General features: G+C 33.1%; 2 protein-coding genes across 8 annotated transcripts; both read right to left on the bottom strand.

Annotated features, from left to right (window-relative positions):
- Positions 1–1,768: 1,768 nt before the first annotated feature.
- Positions 1,769–19,586, bottom strand: LOC18440582 (alpha/beta-Hydrolases superfamily protein). Of its 7 annotated transcripts, none has more exons than XM_088850581.1 (10): positions 18,329–19,586; positions 14,224–14,357; positions 12,723–12,799; positions 12,413–12,518; positions 9,258–9,350; positions 9,054–9,119; positions 8,201–8,346; positions 7,890–7,998; positions 7,215–7,279; positions 1,769–2,118 (listed from the first exon to the last, which is right to left on the bottom strand). In XM_088850581.1, exons 2-10 carry the CDS (start codon positions 14,329–14,331, stop codon positions 1,971–1,973), a joined length of 918 nt encoding a protein of 305 aa, XP_088706707.1. In that variant the 5' UTR covers positions 14,332–14,357; positions 18,329–19,586; the 3' UTR covers positions 1,769–1,970. The 7 variants fall into 7 exon arrangements, with proteins under 7 accessions (XP_088706707.1, XP_088706708.1, XP_088706706.1 ...); XM_088850582.1 differs by having other exon boundaries at positions 18,300–18,825; XM_088850580.1 differs by lacking the exon at positions 18,329–19,586 and adding an exon at positions 14,635–14,823.
- On the bottom strand, positions 18,530–22,009 carry LOC110007812 (RNA-binding (RRM/RBD/RNP motifs) family protein). The gene is made up of 4 exons (XM_020671170.2): positions 21,753–22,009; positions 19,944–20,012; positions 19,741–19,847; positions 18,530–18,825 (listed from the first exon to the last, which is right to left on the bottom strand). Exons 1-4 carry the CDS (start codon positions 21,979–21,981, stop codon positions 18,739–18,741), a joined length of 492 nt encoding a protein of 163 aa, XP_020526829.1. The 5' UTR covers positions 21,982–22,009; the 3' UTR covers positions 18,530–18,738.
- Positions 22,010–22,413: the final 404 nt, after the last annotated feature.

A 22,413-nucleotide genomic window follows, 5' to 3' on the forward strand; every position in this document is an offset into this window, starting at 1 on the left:
GATTTGTTTTTTTTGTAGGCGGGTACAACGTATTGCAGCAAAAAAAACAATATCGTGGACCATCCAAACGTCACCCAATCTTAGACTTAAAAAGAGTATTGAGATTACGTAAATTTAGAAAGAAAAAGTTTACGAAAAATAATGTATTAAATTTTATACTTAGAGATTGAAAATATATTTTAAAACTATCACAAAGATTTCAAGTATTGAAATCACATTTTTCCGCACTATTTGAAGGTGCACGTTACTTTGATTGTTTAGAGACTTGGGCTTATACAAACCGTGCCCTAAAAACACTCATCTTTTGTAGAAAAGGACAAAACAAAGAGGGGAATCTTCCAAAATCCACAAAAAATGATAGAAACGTTGAGGCCTTTGCTTGGCCAGGACTGCCTCAGCTCTTAGGCCCAGCCTTGGCCAATAGACCTCCAAGCCAAGCCAAGCCTAGCCTAGGACTAGGTGGCTCATCCGGCCATGACCTAGTTCGGTCCGAGTTAAGTTGCACCAAATGAAATTTTTGTAAAAAATAAATTAAAAAGAAAGCCTAGGATGCTGTCAAGCCGAAATTTGTTCCTCGGGCCAAGTCGCCCCGCCTATTACTAACCCTAAGACTCTCAAGCCCTTTCCACTTTGCTCCCGTTAGAGAAGAAACCTCTAGAGAGACAGGAGATATGCATACAAAAATTGGACCAAATGAACACCAACCATCCAAAGTGGCTTTTGATACTGTATGAGTCCCGTAGCTTATATAACCCTTTTCCCATGACAATTGATAATTCGGAGATTTACGTTTGAGTCAATCACAAGTACTAACCACGTATCAAATTGGAATTGGATAGCTTGAAATGTGTTATAAAGTTCGAAAATTTTTTAAAAATTTTGAGTTAGGCAACAACACACTAACCATTTGACTTAAAATCCTACAACCAATAGTGAATATGACCTCCTTGTATTAAAACCAAACGATACGGTTTATATAAGTCCATGTAGAAATGACTCACCTCTTAAAAATCTATTTTTGAGATGGATTTTTTGACCTAATTTTTAAAGACATGTAATATCTAACCTAGAGGTCATGAAGACGAATAAATAAATAAATTTTAAAAATTAAAAATAATATTTTTATTAAGAAACATTAAGACCGCTAGTTTCAATTATTTTTAGATAGACCACATGTTTGCATCGACCTTTAAGATGGATGCTTTATAACTTTGGAACCACAAATGTAGAAATGTGGCCCCCACCACATGAAACAAATTTCCAAAACTACATAGTCTTTTTGTATACTTTTCCTTTACATTAATATACCTTATATTTTTTTAGATTTAAAAACATCCTTTATATTTTATATTTTACATTCATGTCTTATTTTTTAAGAGCACACTAATATTCCAATTTTATATTCTTTTCTATACATTGGATTGACAAATTTTGTAGGTTCATACTTCTTACCATGATGCATCTGTAGAAACAAATATAAAAATAATAATTTTAAATAAATTATATATTTTGGTAATTTTATTTCTATTTAATTATTTGTAAAACTTTTTTACATATGCATGATGTTGAGAAGTATAAACACAAAAGATTTGAGTTCATCTTATAAATATAATACATATTATAAAGATTAAATTGAGCATAAAATACAAAAGATTGGGGATATTTTTTAAATTTCAATAAATATAGGGGAGTCACTTAAATTTACCTTAATAATTACTGCACTTGAGATCGATGATCATAATAATCAATAAAGACTATGCTGCAATGCTTTTCAAGGGAACAATCTCAAATTTTAATAATAAAAAAAGAAATGAGACAGGTCCCAACAAATATGACCAATTAATGTGTACCAGCTACATCACATGAATTCATTAAAAAAAATTACTGAAGAAAGAGGAAACAAACACATGAATTTTGTAAACAAAATGGAACAAGAGAAAAAATAGAAATACAAAACAAAAAGATAAGACTTAACTCCATGGATCATCCCACCCTTTGGGCCCTTCTCTCTTGACAAAGTCCACAATGGCCTGCACTGTTTCTTCTACCCTGTTTGAAAGAGAATGGTTCCCCCATTCAATCTCAACCTTCTCTGCACCGCCCAGGACCTTGCACAATCTGTAAGAGAGAACCATGGATTGTATTGTAAATTTTACATTAACATGTTTTTTTGTTATATTATTTTATTTTTAAGGAAACCGTTTATATAAGTGCAAGGCTCTAAACAATCAAATTAGAGTGCACCTCAAGAATTTCACTAGAAGGGGTTGTTTTGATGCCCAGATATCATCAAATTGATCACCTCGACATCACGATGCATGACCATGAGAAGAAAATGGATCTCAAGTTTTGGAAATAGTATATCTTGTAATGCATTTTTAGACCGTCAATTTTCAAGATTTTCACGTTTTCATACATATACTCGATCATCACTATTTTTAAGCTTGAAGTTTTATAATTAGAGATGAAAACGTATTTTAAAGCCATCACAAAGATTTCCAATATTAAAACCACATTTCTCGATATTATTTGAAGATGTGTTTTACTTTGATGGTTTATAGCCTCGGCTCTATACAAACCAAACCCTTTTTATTTATTTATATGAAAAAATTATTATATGCAATGTTGTCATCAGATATGCTTCAGAGTCTTATTTGGTTTGGTGAGAAAAATGAAACAATTTGGTGCTTCGACCAATTCGAGAGAAGACTTCAAACTTTTTTTAAAAAATTAATATAAATAAATTAAATATTTATAAAGTGAATATTCAAAAAAAAAAGATAAGCTAAAAATAATGAAAAAAATACAAAAAAATAATAAAAAATATTTTTTTTATAGACTTTCTTTGCTTCGGCCGAAGAGGCTGAAGCTTTAGCCGAACCAGCCCAACACAAACCCGAATCTGACCAAGAAACCCCAATCTGACCGAATCAGCCCAAATCTAACCAAAACAACAGCACCAAGCTTCACTTCACTTCAGCCTATGCCTAAAATCCGAATGCTTCGGCCTCTTCAGCCGAAGAGGAGCGGATCTGACAACTACAAGTTCCAACTTCCAACAACCATTACCCAAGTTCTTACAATTTACAATATTACAGAGTTGTTCTGAGTTCCACAACTTGGCCATGTCGTACGCATCGATATACGCCGACAATCCCCAACATGGGAACGATATTTGTCAGATGCGTCCTCCTTTTTCACATTGTAAAAGAGGATGTCTCGTGTGATTTCAACCCAACATTTTAAAATTTTAATTGTAGAGTGTCTTAAAAGAAGTATTATCTTGAAAAGGGTGGTCAACATTAAATAATCAATAAGGCACAACTCAAAACTATGCCATGTAATTTTTTATCAATTTACATTTTACTAATAATTTTTTTTATATTTTTATTAGATAGGTCTCACTAAGATGTACACGTACTCCAAATTTCAAATAATTTGAATTTATATAAAAAAATAAAAAGTGAAACATTATCGGACAACTATGACCGTACGATGAAGTTTGAATAGTGATGACGGTAGACGAAATCACGATTCATTTTCACCAATAAACGTTGTTGGGAAGAGTTTTCCTATATAGAATTATTAACACACTCATATATCAATATGTATTTGGACATACGGGTATATATATAGGAAAAGTATACACAGAGACCATTTTACTTTTTGTACAAGAAATGTCACAATAACTCTCGTCTCTTAGATTTCAAATTGGGTAGTTGTAAGAGTGTCATTAAAAAGACACAAAGTTCAAAAAAAAATTTCTCAGACTTTGTGACTAGCCCAAGCCATCCAATTTTACATCTAATGGATATGAGTGATTGTAAACACCTTGTAATAAAGATAAAAGATCTCATTGCATATAATCCCATATATATATATATATATATATATATATATATATATATATATAAAAGGTTAACCTTACAACAACTAACCAGCTATAATGAATAATATATAGGTGATATGGGAGCCGTCAGATCTTCATCATGTGGTTTATAATGCACATTACTATTTTAATTTTAAGTTTTTTTATATATATCTGATTAATATGAAATTTTGGGCATATATACCTACTACTATTGCGTACCATATAAAAATATAAAAAAATTTATTTTCAATAATTTAAAATGACCAAAATACGCCCATCATTTTTCAAGGGTATTTCGATTATTTTATATTATGAGAAATATTTTTTATTTATGCGTCCTATTTTTTAGTGCACATGTCCAAATTTTGATTATGATCTGATTTATAAAAAAAAAAATTTAAAATTTAAATAATGATATACGTTCTGAACTGTATGATGAAGATCTAACGGTTTCCATTCCACCTATAGCATTATTCATTATAGCTGGCCAGCTATTGTTTAGCTTTTTCCATATATATATATATATATATATATGAGTGATGATCCCATGAGATCCTCTCCCACCCATGTATGTAGGACCCCAAATGATCACCATTAAAGTTGGCACGGATCTTTAAAAAAATTATCACATGGGTGTCGGACTTGACTTTTCTATAAATATGTACCAAATTTAATGGTGATCCTTTGAAATCCTACACACATGGGTTGCAGAAGGTCATATAGAATCATTATATATATATATATATATATATATATATATATATATATATATATATATATATATATATATATATATATATATATATATAGGAAACGTCTTCCCAACGTGTATAGACGAAAATAAACAGTGATTTCACCTATGTTCATCACCATCCAAAATTCATCGCACGATCATGATTATCCGATTGTGTTTCATTTTTCATTTTTTTTTCTATAAATTGAAATGATTTAAAATTTGAAACGCGTATAAATTTTAGTAAGACACACCTAGTAAAAATATGAAAAAAATATTTCACAAAATATATATTGATCAAAATACCCCAGTAAATTTTCAAGGGTAATTTGATCACTTTATATTTTACGAATTATTTTTTATACATATTTTTATTAGATTCTTCTATTTTTTATGAACACATGCTCTAAATTTCAGATCATTCCAATTTGTAGAAAAAAACATGAAAAATGAAAAATGAAACACTATCGAATAATTGTGATCGTGCGATGAACTTCAGACGGTGATGAGCATAAAGGAAATCACTGTTCATTTTCAACTATAGGCGCTTCGTAAATGATTTCATGCAACTACTGTAGAGTAATATGATGCACCAACCTTTAAAAACCATCTTATGGCCATTTGTTTGATCCAAAATTTGAAATATAGATTCTTTTCATTCTAATGAACAATCACAACAAAAAGAAAAAATTGAAAACACAACATAGAAAGAATTTTTTAGCCCAATTAACATAAACCGTTCATTTTGGTGAGATGCTTAGATCTAGACCTTCGAAGGAATTTTTCATTTCCAATTTTTTTAGATGGCTTTATTATCATTAGATGAACAATGTTAAAAAAAAAACAAATGATTTTAAGTTTATAAAGGCTAATATATTGAAATTCATAAAATAAATGGTCTAGATTCGTTTTTGGATGAGACTCATTTTGACCATATCTAAAGTTCAAATTAAACTTTTTTTTTGGGGGGGAATTGATTATTGAGATGAGGAGAGTGTGTACAAAATTTGGAGTCATATAAATACCACAAACACGGTTTTCGAGAAATATCATTGCATCATACTATGATACAACTGTTGCATTGGATCATTGCTCATAGTTATATTATGGTGCTCAAACTATAAAACATTTTATAATTGTACTCAATAAATCTCATATATATATATATATATATATATATATATACGCTTATTTTTGGATGAACACACGCTCCAAATTTCAGGTCATTTCGATTTATAGAAAAAAAATGAAAAATAAAACAATACCAAACAATTAGAACCGTGCGATAAACTTTGGACGGTGATGAGAGTAGACAACATCACTGTTCATTTTCGCCTATAGGCATTTTGTAGTATCTTCCAGGTGTGTATGTGTGTGTGTGTGTATATATATAGGGAAAAGTTTGTATAGAACCGAGGCTCCAAACAATCAAATTTGAGCCTACCTCAAAAATTTTACTGGAAAAAGTTGTTTTGATGCATAAATATCATCAAATTGATCATCTCGACATCAAGATGCATAGAAATGAAAAAAAAAATAGATTTCAAGTTTTGAAAATAGTGTATTTTGTAACGCATTTTTGGACCGTCAATTTTCAAGTTTTCATAGATCTATCGATCTACACTATTTTTAAAGTTTTAAACTTTACAAATAAAATTGAAAATATATTTTAAGGCAATCACAAAGATTTTCAGTATTGAAACCACATTTCTCGATACTATTTGAAGGTAGGCTCTAATTTGATTGTTTAGAGCCTAAGCTCTATACAAACCGCACCCATATATATATATATATATATATATATATATATATATATATATATATATATATATATATATATATATATATATATATATATATATATGGTTTTGTAAATTGAACATTTTTAGTAAAGGTATTTTTTGTGGGTGTAACATCCACATGGGGTGTAATATCACCCATGTGTGTATGATGTTACACCCCTCCTAATGAAGAAAAACGTTCATTACTAAAAAATATTGTATTACAAAACAAAGGTATATAAGTGTCAAAAATTTGTTGAGTACAATTATAAAATACTCTATAGTGTGAGTACCCTACCATAACCTAATATGTGTATAGGAAAAATTTATATAAGGTTGCCACCTTATATTATACGCACCTCAAAAAAATAGCAGAAAAGAGTGTTTTGAAGCTGGAAAGCATTCTAATTGATCATCTCAACAGAGAGACATATGAATATAAAGAAAAAGAGAATTTCAAGTCCTAAAAATAATACATCTAGTAACAAGTTATATGAACCATCCATTTTTAAAAATTTTAAGTATTTATAGATTTGCTTGATATCCACCGTATTTTAACTTTTAAATTTCATTATTAGGATTGGACATGGATTCTCCAGTCATAGTAAGTTTTCGACACCAGAACTACATCTTTGGACAAAATTTTGAGGTATGCTTTACTCGTATAGTATAAGGAGTGCACCTTATACAAACCTCACCCTATATATTAAATTATTAACAAACCCATATATCTAGATGTATTTGGGCGTATGGGGTATTTGGCCCAAGTAATGGACACCCAAGGCACGTACTAAAAATGGGAGCTTAACGGGAAAAGAAATAAACTTGCCTCTCAAGTAATGCCTTCTTATCGACGTAGTCTGGGATATATTCATCAGCCATTGAGAAAATGACCTACAGGGAAGACCGAAAAATAATCAGCCATCAAAGCATCTCCCATGTGTCTGCAAAAGTCCTCTCTCTCTCTCTCTCTCTCTCTCTCTGTATGTGTGCGTGCGTGCGCATATGCATGTGTCGATGCTCTTTTGTTCTCTCCTCCATATCGAAAAGAAAACATAAACCTTGAAAGTGAAGTCCAATCTTATGCTACTTCCTAAATGGAAAATTCACCTCCAAGCTGTGAAGGACGCAATTAATCAGCTAATGCTTTTGATGTATGAAACAAGCAAAGTCTTTATAAATAGGATTCAAGTTTAAATATTCTACTGAAATTTTAGATGCAAAAACAAGGGTTTCTGAATGATACTTTTCCAAAGTTCACAAGCTAGCACCAGAGTTTCCACATACTAATTATACAAGTCAAGGAATTTGCACAACAGAGACGGCTCCATGAAGCATTAGTGCATATCATATCAAGAAACGACAAAAAAAAAAATTACATTCCCATCAATTTTTCAACATTATACAGTGAATGAACTGCCTCCCTACCATTTAGATTAGCACAATAATAGATGTAAATGCAATGAAACACAATTTTCTCTTTAAAAAGCAAAGAAAAGTCTACCTGGCATGGTGTATTTGACATATGCCCAAGTCTTAATCTCAATTGGTCATCACTGAGGTCGGAACTGAACATGTCATCATCTCCCATATATGCACAAAGTGAGTGATACCTGTAAGTTTACACCTTTAATTCGTATACTTCTGTTTTTTTTTTTAGTTTTTTTTTGGGGGTAAATATTACTTTCAGAACTTAATAAGCTCAGATTAATAATTAGGACAAGTAAACTTTCACAAAAGAATGTTACACAAATACCAAAAAACCAAAGACCCCAAAGTGCAATATGCTCTGTCAAAATTTGTCATAGCACTCACCGATAGGCAGTTATGGGTGCATCTGGATTTGCTTCCCTAGGCATCAAATCCATTACCCGACCCTCGCTGATCATAGTGGAAGCCAAATCAATCATTGCAGCAGTTTCAGGAAGGGTCGCTCTGTATTCCCTGTCACTAACTGGAGCCTGAGAAATGACATTCAGTTATGTTCTGTTAGTGTCAAGGTCATTCAGTTATGTTCTGTTAGTGTCAAGGTTACCACATATGTACTGTAATACATCTCAAAACAGACCATGTCGAAATAAACATGCCTCTAAAATCAGATACAAATGCTTTCTATCACAATGGTTTATGTGCAAAACTGATAACAACTCAATTCTCATAATAGATTCTAATGATAAGCCAAAACCATGAAGAATCCATTTCGATAGAGAAAATTCATAGCACAGATTCCACAAAAAAGAGAAAATGACATATAATCCAAAGCTATCTAATATCGCTCAAAATAGATATAATTTTCAAGTATAGCTTAAAAGTTGAGAGAGAGAGAGAGAGAGAGAGAGAGAGAGAGAGAGAGAGAGAGAGAGAACTATAATTTTCAAGTATAGCTTCAAATAATAGGATTAGGGTATTGAGATGGGCAAAGCGTGACTCATATCTTAAATTAGAAGTTAATATAAGATGACTGAAATGATCTAATTTCAAATTTCAAAATCTTAAAAAATTAAATTTTTCAAAACTGATAACCTTTCCAAACCAAATAGAAAATGGGCCCACCAAGAATATCCATTTGGAAAAATATTATCACAAGCATACGCACACAAACGAGAGAGAGAGAGAGAGAGAGAGAGAGAGAGAGAGAGAGAGAGAACACTAAGATAAAATAAAGTACCTGCAAGATGGCTGCACGCACAGCTCTCGAGCATGCAGTATTTGTTTGCATGTAATGCACAATATCCTGATAGGGTTCCAAAATAAAAGAGTGAACCTTTCATTCGAGTCCCCCTTAAAGTATATGCCTACTTTGCTAACAAACTTTCTTGATTTTTGAATTTGGAATCAAATGTTAAGATGATGGTCCCACAATTCTGTTCACCTGACAACCAGTGCTGTGCCCAAGTAGCACTACACCCTCAGAGTTCTCTTTGTTGATAAAATAGCTAATCAGCTGGTCAAGCTCCAGGCAGTCCTTTGAAGTGTAAACAACAGAACCATGAATGGCAAAGACCATAATACAATGTAGATATCAAAATATATGAAATCATAAAATTGTCAAGCGTTTGACTAAAAATTTTACATTCGGGATTATGCTCCAGTTTTAGTTCTTCAAAGTGCTTAAGCTGGCACCACCTGTGATGACTGCTTTGGATGAGACTTAGATTCCTCATGAGAAACAACTAGACTGGCTGTATCCAATACGGGCAAGATGAGTGCTTCCTTTAAGTCCAATTCTTCTATTGCATTTAAGACTTTAAGGTTCAAGGACACTTGAAACATTCTCTGTTCTTTTGTTTCTACCTAGTTAGGATTACATTTGTAACCTAAGCAACTCACTGGATGAGAGTTCACTAGAATATCTCATGAAGCCTCTAAAGTCAGCAAGTATATAGTTGTTTCAGCCTCCCAACTTCACAAGAAGACTTGTTTCCACAAGATAAGGGCCTACAATATTTAAGGATCTAAAATACAATAAGTTTCTACCAAAATTTCTGATATAGTTTTTCATCAAATCAATGTAAAGTGATCAATATAATGGAAGGTAAAAACGTTATGAGAAAATATAGAATAAGAACTTTTGCTTTCGATACATGAAGGTCATAGTCACCCTTAGCCATTGGATGTCAAATTGGACAGCTCGGGGTGTGCCTTGACTTTGCTCAAAGTCCAAAAAGATTTTCCTCAAACTTTGTGGCACGCCTCTAACTACCCAATTCACATTTGATGGCTAGGGATGGTTGTGACCTTCTTGAACCAAAGGTAAATGTTCTTATATTATACAAACCCAAATATTATATATTAGTCTCCCGTCCACATGATGTGGACGGCGGAAGTGTTTTTCCTATGGTTTAGATTGAAAGCCACATCCAACAGCCACAAAACAGTTTTTTTTTTATTAAAAAATATATTTATCTAAATTCGATTAGTAGATGCATTTTTATATGGCAAAATAATGAAAAATATTTTAAACGAAAAAATTGGCTAGAAATACTCAAGGGTATTCTAGTCAATCTTTTGTTCAAAATATTCATTTATTATTTTATTTTATGTGCTATATAAAAATGCATCTACTACTCACCAAACTATATATAAATATAATTGTTAAATAAAAATAAAATATAAAAAACTATTTTGTGGCCGTTGAATGATACTAGGTTCAATCTAAACTATTGGAGGTTGCTTGTAGACCCTTTAAGGGTCCACATGATGTAGATGCTATACCATCCCATATTTCAGGCTAGTAAGTTTCTATTCCTTATCATATAACATAAACTGCTATGGGAAGGTGTCCTCCGTGTACCAGGATATCATTACAACTATCCCACGAAATGCAACCTCAACCAAAGGTTATTTCGTTGCATCTTTAAGCAAAAGCTATTTTGTGGAAAAATCTAATTAGTCGGGTTGTGTTTGGAAGGGTGCTTTCACACTGTAAATATCTAGTAGGGTTAAGATCGTGTTAGAGGTGAAAAAACCACGATTTGCTAGCTACTTTACCAATTGAGCGGATATTGAAAAAGAGACTCCTAGCAATGTTTTACAATAGGAAAGATACAACTTTATGCTATTTCATTGCATCCTCGACCATATTGGTATTTTGCGAAAAAATCTAATTAGTTAAGTTGTGTCAAGACGGCTCTTTTATGCAGTAAATATCAAATAAGTTTAAGTGACCACCATATGCTGGGTACTTTAACAACAGGGCAGACATTGAAAAAGAGGCCCCAACCCATGTTTTACGATGGAAAAGAAAAGATCTCGTGAGGTCTTTTCTTTTCTACTATACAATATGAGGAAGAGCACTGCACTTGTAGTGCAGAGGAGGGCATTGACCCCACCAGTAGATGAAACCTTGGTCCATAAAATAATTGACTCGTATAAATAACAGTAGGAGGAGCTATTATAGTTTTGATATGCCTATGGAATCCAAATCATTTGCATTGGACTTCTTTAAGAGAGTTCCCATGGAATTCCATCATCAACTATGGTTTTGGTATGTATCAATGAGATCCTACAATGGAATTGGAAATAACTTCTTGAATCAAGAGAGCAGATCTTCATTCAAATTTATAGTTCTTCGAGTTCTGATGTGTTAAAGGAACACTATGAGCCATTGATTAACACTTCAAAAACAATTTAACATTATTTGGTAGAAGTTAACAGTTATAAAAAAAATTAAATTATTTGGTAGGATACAGGCTCGGAAGCCCTTCCGTCACAACATCTGTCCAAATTAATGAGAACAATGGACAACTTTTATTTGAGGATTTCTCTCCAAAAAAAAAAAAAATTATTTGAGGAGACAGTCATCTTGGAGCACAATTTTTATTTTTTTATTTTTTTTACCAAGAGTACAAAATGTCCAACAGCAATGGTTATTTTGTACCTTTCCAATTTTATCGCATGACTCCAATGTCTCCAACATCAGAGACATCCACTTATCCGATAAAAACAGAATGGTACAAAATAACCAATGCCATTTTATATATTGGGCAGGAGAGGGCTAGATCACATATCCACGACTTAATTTACCATGAAAAAGGCAAGAGATAAATACATGTCATTAGACGATTCATAAAGTTTTGTTACCTTAGTGTGTTTTTTTGTTTTTTGTTTTTTTTCTTGAGGAAGGGGGGGGGGCAGTGCAGTGGGGATTGGCTCCCCTACCCAAGTAGGAATAACATCGTGTTGTGGCACCACCCTGATCACCTAGCCTTGAGCCCAGTACTCTAATTACACCTAGCCTTGAGCCCAAAACTCTAATTAGTAAAAAGGCAAATCTTGGGCAATCAGAAGCACAGCAAATCTACAAGTATAGTCCAGTGGAATACTTTCAGGAATACAGATAGGAAAGCCCATAATTTTAAATGGTATTGAAGGTCAACATGCACTCTTATTCCTTAGATTCCATTCCAAATTATATATGACAGTAAATTCTCATGATTGAACAATAATAAGTTGGAAATCTTGCAGTATGATACGATAAAAATAACTGAATAAAGATCCTCAGGCAATATAGGAACTATGACCTACCTGCTTCAGGCTTCCGGTGCCATAACCAGTATAAGAAGAGGAAAACAAGAATTGCACCAATGACCACTTCTCATTTTCTAAAGCAACTGACAAAGGTTCCAAATAACTGCAGAACAGCTACAAGTTATAGCAAAACTAACAGACGTTCAAAAGAGTTAGCAAAGCAAATTAAATTCAATATTGAGAAAAATTACACTTGCATCCCACATATTGTCAGAAATACTTCACATTTCTAGTTCACTTTATGTTATCATTTCTCTTTCTAAGTTTTATCGCTCAGAATTTGCGTAAATAAAGTGGAAGATTATACTCTGTTGCCAAAAGTCCATCTGTCAATCCACCCATAAAAATGACTTGCTGCTTGAAATCACCTGTTTTGAATGCAACCTGCAAAACTGAATCCTGTCAATCCTCAAATAGCATACTTGTGAGTTGAAAGCTATGCCAAGCCCCCAAGTAGCCAATTCTTCCAAAAAAAATAAAAATAAATAAATAAAAGATAAAAAGTTAACACAAAATCCCGTATAAAAAAATACAAAGTTATTTACAAAAGAAAAGGCTTAAAAGTTAATGGAAATAGTTTATATAAGGTTGAGGCCCTAAACAATCAAATGAACGCGCACCTCAAAAATTAATAACAAGAGGTTGTTTTGATATCAAAAAACCTTCAAATTGATCATCTCGACCTCGAGATGTATAGGCGCGAAAAAAGACGGATTTCAAGTTCGGGAAATAGTGCATCTTGGAATGCATTGTCCGGGGCTGTTAATTTTCATATTTTCAAGTGTTTATAGATCTAATTGATTTGCACTATTTTTGAAGCTTTAGGTTTTATGATTAGAGAAGAAAATAAATTTTCTGCTATCACAAATATTTTTGCCACTGAGAAATCGCCTTTCAACAATATTTAGAGGTACACCTTACTTTGATTGTTTAAGGCCTCAGCCTTTATACAAGGCTCCCCAAAGTTAAAACTAAATAAGCACTTTCCAAGGCTCGCAATGATAAAATGCACAACCAGGGTGACATGGAATAGAGAACGAATGCAAATAAGAACAATAGCCTTCGCCTAGACGAGCAACCCTATGCTTAAGCATAATCAAAAAACATTTCTTAAACTCAAGGAGGCTTCATAAAATGCCAATACAAAGAACATAATAATAATACTAATAAAAGTTAAATTGTATGCCATCATCATCCAAGCCTTATTCCAATTATTTGGGGTCGGCCAAAAAAAAAGTTAAAGCCTCTATATTAAAATTTTGAATGAAATGAAATGAAAAAAACAAAAAAACACTTCATCAAAATATAGGATCTCATCTGGAAAGTAGCACTAAGAAGCCCACTTTTAATCTACAGAAATCTTCTTAAACCACGTATCCATGATTAGAATCCCAACTCTTTTTCAAGTTACAAGTTACAATTAGACAATAATCAAATAAGCAAAAAACTATGCAACCCCATCATAGTTAGTTTAAACCAAAATTTAAGGGCAAAATAAACAACAAAAATTAGAAAACAAAATGCAGGCTCTATAAGCATCAAAGTATATGTTATAACACGTCTACTGAGTACTAAGATAGAGTGTGATATGGGTCTAGTCCTATAAACCTAGATATTAATATATAAATAAAATAAAATGCATGAAAGTATTTGTTATAACCCATCGGAAGAACAAATAGCGAAAGAGTGATACGGGTCTGGTTCTCCAAACCAAGATATTCAAAGGCAAGATGGAATATGGAAATATTGAAAAAAATAAAGAAATAAAATAAAAAAAAGAGGAAGAGAAAATAGAAAACCAGACTTACCTGGATGGATTCAGGGCCATACTTGAAAAGGATCCCTCTGAGCTGGTTTTTGCGATGTGGGGTGTTTGATGCAGAGTCCATAGAGACGAGATTTGCATTATTGGTCATCTTGGGTTTGCTGCTGCGGCTTCGAACTATACCAGAAAACCATGAGGAGGAAGAAGAGGAAGAGGACGAGGAAGAGGGGAGAGAGGAATCCATGTCAGAATTCGAAAACACCCATGAGGAGAAAATTGCTCTTTTGGGGTAGATTCAAAGTGGCTACTGGATCAAGCAGCAAATGGAGTTCATTCTTTGGAAGTGTCTAGAGAGAGAGAGACATAATAATCGTACACTCTGTATTTGCTCAGAGGATCATTATTTTGCCCTCAGAAAGAAGGATGTCTTTTTATTAGAGAGAGAGATTTTTACTTGAGAGCGAGAGATGACCAGGGATCTTTTTACTAGAGAGAGATGACAATGGATCCATTTACTGTGTGCGGCGAAGGCTTCCAATATCGAGCTTAATTTGTAGATTTTCGAGTGACGAAAGAACCCTGAGTCTTCTATAGAAGCACAAAATGCCCCAGAGAGAATATATTTTCCCAGTTTGTATGCACAATTAAACGGGAGTTGCACTATTTTGTTTCACCATTAAAATGCGAATACTACCGGAATTTACATGTCCATCGGAAAAATATACAAAGAAACCATTTGCCATAACAATCATTCTTGTTTTTTAAATTTCAAAGCAAAGCAGTTTGAAATGGCTGCGTAAAACCTCACCTCAAAACTCATCAAAAATTACAATTAAATCGATCATGGTGTGAAAAAAATTAGGATTTCAAATTCTAAAAATAGTGTACATTGCAACAAATAATGTAGATGTTCTATTTCGGGTTAAAAACAAGTGTTCATAAATCCACAAAAACTCTTACCATTTTTTTAGTTTAAAATTTTATTTTAGGTGTTGAAAATTGATTTGAGAGGATCATGGAGATTTTCGATGACCATAGTGCTTTCCGAATGAGGATTTTAGGTGGCTTTATTTTGTTTTCATAAAGCCTATGCCCTATAGAAACTCCATCCAATTTCAAAATGGGTGCATTGGATAGATACCCAGTTCCAAAAAAAAAAAGTATTTTGACCTTGTGACTCATCCCAAACCATTCAATATAACATCTAATGAGTACAAATAGTTGTGACCTCCTTGTAGTAAAGATAAATGGTATCTTTATAAACAATCCTTGTACGTATCATCCTAGAATCCTCACTTATGTAAAAAAAAAAGAAAAGTGCGTTTTATGTAAGGCGTCTATCTTAAACAAACAAAATAAGGTGCACTTTTAAACTCCAAAGAAGGAAGCATTTAGTGCTGAAAACCCTGGAAAAACCTTAAAATATATTTCTATTTTGTGAGTTTAAAGCTTCTAAAATTTATCGATCAAGCATATCTGTAAATACATAAAAATCGTGAAAATGATCATCTCTATAGTGTATTACAATATACACTATTTTTAGGATTCGAAATCTTTTTTTTGTATCCATATATTTCAAATTAGAAAATATCAATGAAAAGGGCTTCTAAAGTTGAACAATTTTTTTCAATAGTTTTTTTAACGTGCGCCTGACTAAGATTGACACCTTATATAATTGCTTTTTTTAAATAAAAAAAACCCACAATGTTTTGATAGAATGGACGGTCCAAATCAAATTTTGATATAGCATTCAAGATGATAGATATTCGTCTCTATATGTATTTTAAGGGATTGTCTACAAATAAATATTTATATTTTGTACATGAAGGTCATAATCATTCTCACTCATTATATGTCAAATTGGATGGCTTGAGAAGAGTCACGAAGTGCGAGAATTGTTTTTTTCATAACTTTGTTTCTATTCAGTGACACTTTTATAACTACCCATTTTGAAATTTAAAAGACGAGAATAATTATCATCTCCATGTACAGAAGATAACTGATCTTTTTGTAAATAATCCTATATTGCTGGGAGTTGAGAAGATGGATTTGCAAATTTTTGGAATCATCCAAAATATACAAAAAGGAAAGTTCCACAATTTTCGAGTGAGTTGAGGGTGTGGTCCAAAATCACTAATTTAATAGTCTCAATGCCCAATGTTTCGATCATGGGGGCTCTAATATGCTACAGGAGATTAACACTTCATCTCAACCTAGGGCTGAAAATGGATGGCAGATAAGATTACATACAAAATACAAATTCCAATAAATGTGGGAAGATTCCCCACAATAAATGACCATAGATACAAATTAGAAGCTTTTTAGCCTGTTATAATGCTACGGATCTTCTCTGTTTCTTCTTTTCTGTCCAAGTGAAGGCATTATCCCTTTTCTTCCATATTACTAAATTTAGCCTTATTTTAAGTATTCAACAGTGTGTTAGCCGTTGTTCAGTTTATTTGAAAATTTAAATATCCAGTTATTAGGGTCACCAGTTTAGTTGAAAATTGAAATATCCAGTTATTAGGGTCACCAGCTTCTCATTCGATGGAAACTGAGGTCACCTTCGTTATTCACATTATCGAAATTCATAATTTATTCATGAAAAGGTTTATACAAGGTGCTAGATTCGTATTATAAGAAACCCGTAAATTGATCATATCAACTGTAAGTTATATGGATAAAAAAAGAGAAGAGGGAAGTATGATCAATTTTAAGTCATATGGATAAAAAAAAGAGGGAACTTTCTATACTTCCTCACCATATACATCTTATATGGTTCCCCTCCTATTCAATCATCCAATTTAAATGAACAGTTGAAGTTATTTGTCACAAAATGAAACAAGTGAGCCATTGACCATGTGATTTAGATCCGAAGTATCAGAGTATTCTATTTTTATTTTTATTTTTGTACCAATTATATGAATATCAAATTAATACACGTCATTATCTCAATGAGGAGCACCTAAAGAAAATTTTGGTCACTATCACTTTCAAGGGTAATTTGGTCTTTTTATTTTATCAGAAATATTTTTTTTATAGTTTTTTAAGGTGTAAGTTTAAAAGAGGAGTGGCCGCCCCAAATTCGGTATCAAAATATTTTGTAAAAAAAATTAAAAATAAAATATTGTATAGACGAAACATTGTGATTGGGGCCATCTCAATCATCCATTTAGATCGGACGGTTCGGAGATGGAGAAGTATACAAGATATATATGGCGGGAAAGTATAGAAAGTTTTTCTATAAAAAATGTAATAAGTTATATATATATATAGGAAAAAGTTCAGATTAGCCCACTAGCTCATATGAACATATGAGCCCAACGGCCCAGATTGAATCTGAGCCGATGATCACAGATATCCGGTAGTCTACTCCCAACTTTTTCCATATATATATATATATATATATATATATATAGAAACTAAAGCAAATTATAAGGGTAAAATATTTAATAGCTCACCTCTGATAGATACTTTGATGAATTTCCTTCTAAATTCTACGCAATTATTGCATTTTTCCTCTTTTGTGTTTGGGGAAATTGGATAGACATCCCATGATCTATCACATTTGCTTTACAATGTTACAGAATATTTATGATTCTTCAATTTTCTTTGACAAGCTATTTAAGAAAATTGGAAAATCCACTGAAAGGCCCTTTTATATGGTTATTAGTGAAGATACATGGACCATACTCTAAAAGTATTTTGGCTCCAGAATACTAGTGATGACCAACTATATCTGGCCATGACTGAAATTTGAAGCTCCAAAATTATCGCAGGCTAGATCAATGAGAACTTGAAATGGATGGTCCAAAAAATATTTTAAAAGATAGAGCTCAAAACCTTTTTTCTTTACAAATTCATGGTTATCAAGGTTGAAATTATCAATTTACAGGTTTTCCAGCACCAGAATTGCATTTTGAGATTTTAGAAGCAGCTTTATAAAGCAGCTGTAGCCCTTAAAAAAACACTTTTCCATACCTAAAATGATTGTTCTACACATCATATTCCACATTATTGAACCATTCTATGGAACAGCCCACACAATAACCTGGAGTGCTGAAAATTACCTTATCATCAACACCTTCAAAAACAATAATGAGGTGGAAAAATGTGTACCGAGAATAGAGACTTCAATTCAGACTTACGAGGTCCTGAGCCCGAGAGCTGCCCCCTCAGCCAAGCAGGATATCCAATTAGGTGAAACACGCCGGAGTTTCAGTCTCTCTCATCTGGAACCGGCACCCTGCTCGGTCCAAGTAACTCAGGCAAGTCCAAATCCAAGTCATTAGTTTCTTAATCACTGTAGTGATATAACTTCTAGGTTTGTACCAACAGTCATAAACATAGACACTTCAATTCCACTTAAAATTTATGAATCTAGAGAAAGGACATCATTTGAATATTCACGGGTAGTAATTGGATTAAAACGAACGATTTCTAAATGAATAGATCAGCAAAACTTACAAGGAATGTTAAAGATTCCTCAAGGCAAAGGTTCTTTCGAAACAAAACAGAAGGTTGGTGTTCTAGTCAAGCATTTCTAACAAGGTTCATGTTAAAATCTGTAAGGGGTGGCCTTTCGTTTATTTGAAAGAGTTTCAGGCCATGCCATGGTGACATGAACAAACCTGCCATCAAAAAACTGTGCAGAAACATTTCACATCAGACGGGGAAACACATATGTACAAAACATCATGAATTAGACCTGCACAATAGTATGAAGCCTTTGCGATTGCGTATGTTATCAGTGGAATAATACATGGAGAATAACCTTGCTAGAAAACTTGGCTCAGGAGCGAACAATTCATCATTTTAGCCAAAACTATTGGGAGAAACTTTTAAAACAGTGGTGGATAATAAAAAGACGACCCAAAAGCCATTTGTATAGAAATATACAGAAATTTTCACCAATTGATTATGAGTGAGTAAAACCATTCACATAGAAAAGAAAAGGTAACACAATGATGCCCTGAAATGTTTCGAATGACCCCTCGTCCCTATCCCCCCAAAAAAAAACAAAAAGAAAATAAAAATCCATAAAGATAATCAATTCTTCGCTCTGTCATATTTTGGAAATAATTTTTTTTCAATTCAAGAGGTTTCATATGATGCAATCAGCTTGGTGCACTAATTGAGTTTTTTAAAATTTTTAAAATTTGCATGTTGGGGTTGGATAAAGTATAACCCTCTTTAAATTGTTATGAGCCAACAAAAGATAATGTTTAAGATACCTATATGGGGGCTGAACAATTTTAGACATTGGAGAGAGGAATCCACAGGGTATCTAATACATGCCTCTTGACCACTCAAATATGTAAAATTTCAATAGAAGTTTAAAAACCTACAAGGTTTCTTCTGTCAATCTTTTGAAAAAATCAATGAATAGTTCCCCCCCCCGCCCCCCGCCCCCCCTCCCCTTTTTGAGAAACAAATGCCAGATCTGTAACCTAAACAAACTGGGTAACTTAAAAAAATAAGTAAATAAATGAATAAAGTCTTTCAGAATCAATGGCATTTCAGTAGTTCCCTAAAAGAGCTGTGAATAATTGAAGCATACCTTTCCATCCATCTTCTTTACAGCTAACTTAGCATCCTCTTCACACGTAAACCATATATAAGCAAATCCAAGAGATTGTTTTGAAGCTCTATCTGTTACAACCTTAACTGCAACATTGAAATAGGTTATGTAATACTCATAGATTTTCAAACATTTGAAGACACCATTTCCTAAAAAGAGTTGCTATGATCATAGGTTATTACCTCTGTCAACTTTCCCAAACTGTGAAAAAGCATTGGTCAGGTAGCCTTCTGTTGTTGATAGCGAAAGTCCTATACTCTCACGTGTTCAAAAGTTCAATAACTATTCAGAAGTAACTAAGACATGAATGAGTCGGCATTTATAGCATATCAACGCAAAACTTCATAAGTGATAATGAAAATCTATACTCACAATTCATGTGCCAGATAGGCATGAAATTTGAAGAAGTTAGCTTGTCTATCCAAACAGAACATCAAGAAATAGAAAGAGGTATATATAGGGAACAAAGTTCAAGGTTCAAAGTGCAAATCCTTGACATCCCTGATGCAAATCATGTATCTTAACATTGAACCCAAAATTAAGAAACACCAAAATAAGAGTAAACATGCCATTTATTACAACAAAGCGAATCACAAAGTAAGTTTTTTCCCCTTAAGTATTCTACTCTCTACAATAACTATATGAAACTCTAGCTTCTTAAAATTGTTTCATATAGCTTCTTAAAAGTGGCATCCTCACCTGCCCTAGAATTCTTGAACTCGACAATGAAAACCATGATTCTTATCATTGGACCAAAAATAAAATCCAACAGCGAAAAATTCCATTCTATCATATAACCCGCATAAGTGCATCAAAATTGGATATTTCCGAGCAGCGAGGCAGTTGGTGTATTGCCTTAGGTAGGGTTGAATAGATGGGAGGTTCTTTTTTTCTTTTTGTATATTGGAAGGTTTATAACTCGATTACACTTTTGGGAATTATATAAGGGATCTTCGATCCTAATAGGGGGTGTGTAAGGAATAGCTACGAAAGCAATAAAATATCTGTTGCTCAACCATAATTCCCAAGAGGAGGAGTTCATGTCTTCTCTTCTTGGAGGTTTTAGGCCAGCAAGATCAATAACCAACAGCACATTGACCTACCAAACACAAATGGGGTATTACAAATTATATCGATCACAATCATTTTGCCAACCTTATACAACTCTAAAGACCACTGCATGAAAACTCGACAAGTCTGACAAAGACTCATCTGAGTCATCTGGACTCAGCAGGCTGCCTAGCCCATATCCAACAAATCATAACCAGCCAGGTCTGACCAGTTCCAAATATTTTACCATTTTCTTGGTTCAACTCGGCCTAGTCTATCAGACAAAGTTCAGACTTCCCCCTAGCAAGTCCTGGACCAAGTCCTCGTCTTAACCCCTGCTAACTGGAAAATATTATGGTTGGTCGAATTCTCTCAAAAAAAAAACATATTATGGAGGGTCAAAAATAAATGGCACCTTCTCGGCCAAATGTACATTAGCGAACTTACTTTCTTTGGTTAGTTATGGTAGAATGAATTTGCACTAGGAAACAAAAAAAACCATGGAATTCAACAAATAACCACGTCAAACAATCAATGGTTTTGCGTTAGGCAGCAATCTGCAATGCACTATTGCATCTACTAAATAGAAGGTTAATAACTTAGCCAATAAACATATGGCTCGTAGAATGATACACCACTCACGGGGACGTAAAAGCATCAAAATTGCAGGTTCTTAAGGAAATGGGACGAATCTTACAAGAAATTCTCCCTGTTAACAATGTGGGAAATGGCCCCCTTTTCGATTTTTTTCTCACTGTTTTCGTTAATTAAGCCACTTCAGTCAGCCAAATATACAAGATAAACTAATCCAGAACAAAAATCAAGAAATAAGAAGAAAAAAATAGCCTGACCCCTGATTTTTTGAGGGAGCATGGCCACACAGTAATCCCAAATCTATCGCAGAAAATATCGAATTAATTCAAATAAAGAGGCATGAATACCTTTGATAAAGACCCTCGTTGAAGGAGAATCGTCTGATGAAATGGGAGAAGAATTATTCCTACATTTGCAGAGACATTTGGGAAGAGATACAATTTCTGGCATATAATTAACAGAGATTGATGTTTGGGATTTTGGGGAACGAAAAAGTAGAAATAAATTAGCGCTAGGGTTAAGGTTAATAAAGGGTTTCTCTGCAAATGCTGGGCATGAAAATGGTGGAAGTGCCATTAGAGCCAAGCAGCCAAAGTGAGGATACTAATGTCTTTTTAATTGTAGGCAAATCTATACAGGTTGTGTACCGTGTTCGACGTGACCATAGAAACATTACAATCATAACTTTCATCACCGTCCAATGGATATACTGGACGGAGATTGAAATATAATTCGATTTCTTTAACCCTTGGGTGATCTTGTAGGGCTCTATGTCGTGAGGATAATAATAGGGAAATTTATCCAAATAATTATGAAAGATTCATCATTTATCTTACTGTTTTATTTAATTTCAAAATACCCATAAACATATACATGATCATGAGTTGGAATAGTTGCAAATGTGATAGATAGTGCAACTCTTATAGGTATTTTATAAGTTTTTCGATAATGATATCTTTTAAATCAAGGGCAATCTAAACATATTTTGTATTGTGATTCATATGACCA

The sequence above is a fragment of the Amborella trichopoda genome, chromosome 1, assembly GCF_054954075.1.
Source record: "Amborella trichopoda isolate Santa Cruz 75 chromosome 1, AtrichopodaSantaCruz75HAP2 v2.0, whole genome shotgun sequence".
Taxonomy (NCBI): domain Eukaryota; kingdom Viridiplantae; phylum Streptophyta; class Magnoliopsida; order Amborellales; family Amborellaceae; genus Amborella; species Amborella trichopoda.

Coding starts and splice junctions, on each gene's coding strand:
- LOC18440582 (XM_088850578.1), bottom strand. CDS start 14,424: ATGGATTCCTCTCTCCCCTCTTCCTCGTCCTCTTCCTCTTCTTCCTCC. Junction 12,519..12,722: donor GATGGACTTTTGGCAACAGA/GTATAATCTTCC, acceptor GCTGTTCTGCAG/TTATTTGGAACCTTTGTCAG. Junction 2,119..7,214: donor AAGAAGGCATTACTTGAGAG/GCAAGTTTATTT, acceptor TCTCTCTTACAG/ATTGTGCAAGGTCCTGGGCG.
- LOC110007812 (XM_020671170.2), bottom strand. CDS start 21,981: ATGGCACTTCCACCATTTTCATGCCCAGCATTTGCAGAGAAACCCTTT. Junction 20,013..21,752: donor AACGAGGGTCTTTATCAAAG/GTATTCATGCCT, acceptor GTGAGAGTATAG/GACTTTCGCTATCAACAACA. Junction 19,848..19,943: donor GTTTGGGAAAGTTGACAGAG/GTAATAACCTAT, acceptor TCAATGTTGCAG/TTAAGGTTGTAACAGATAGA.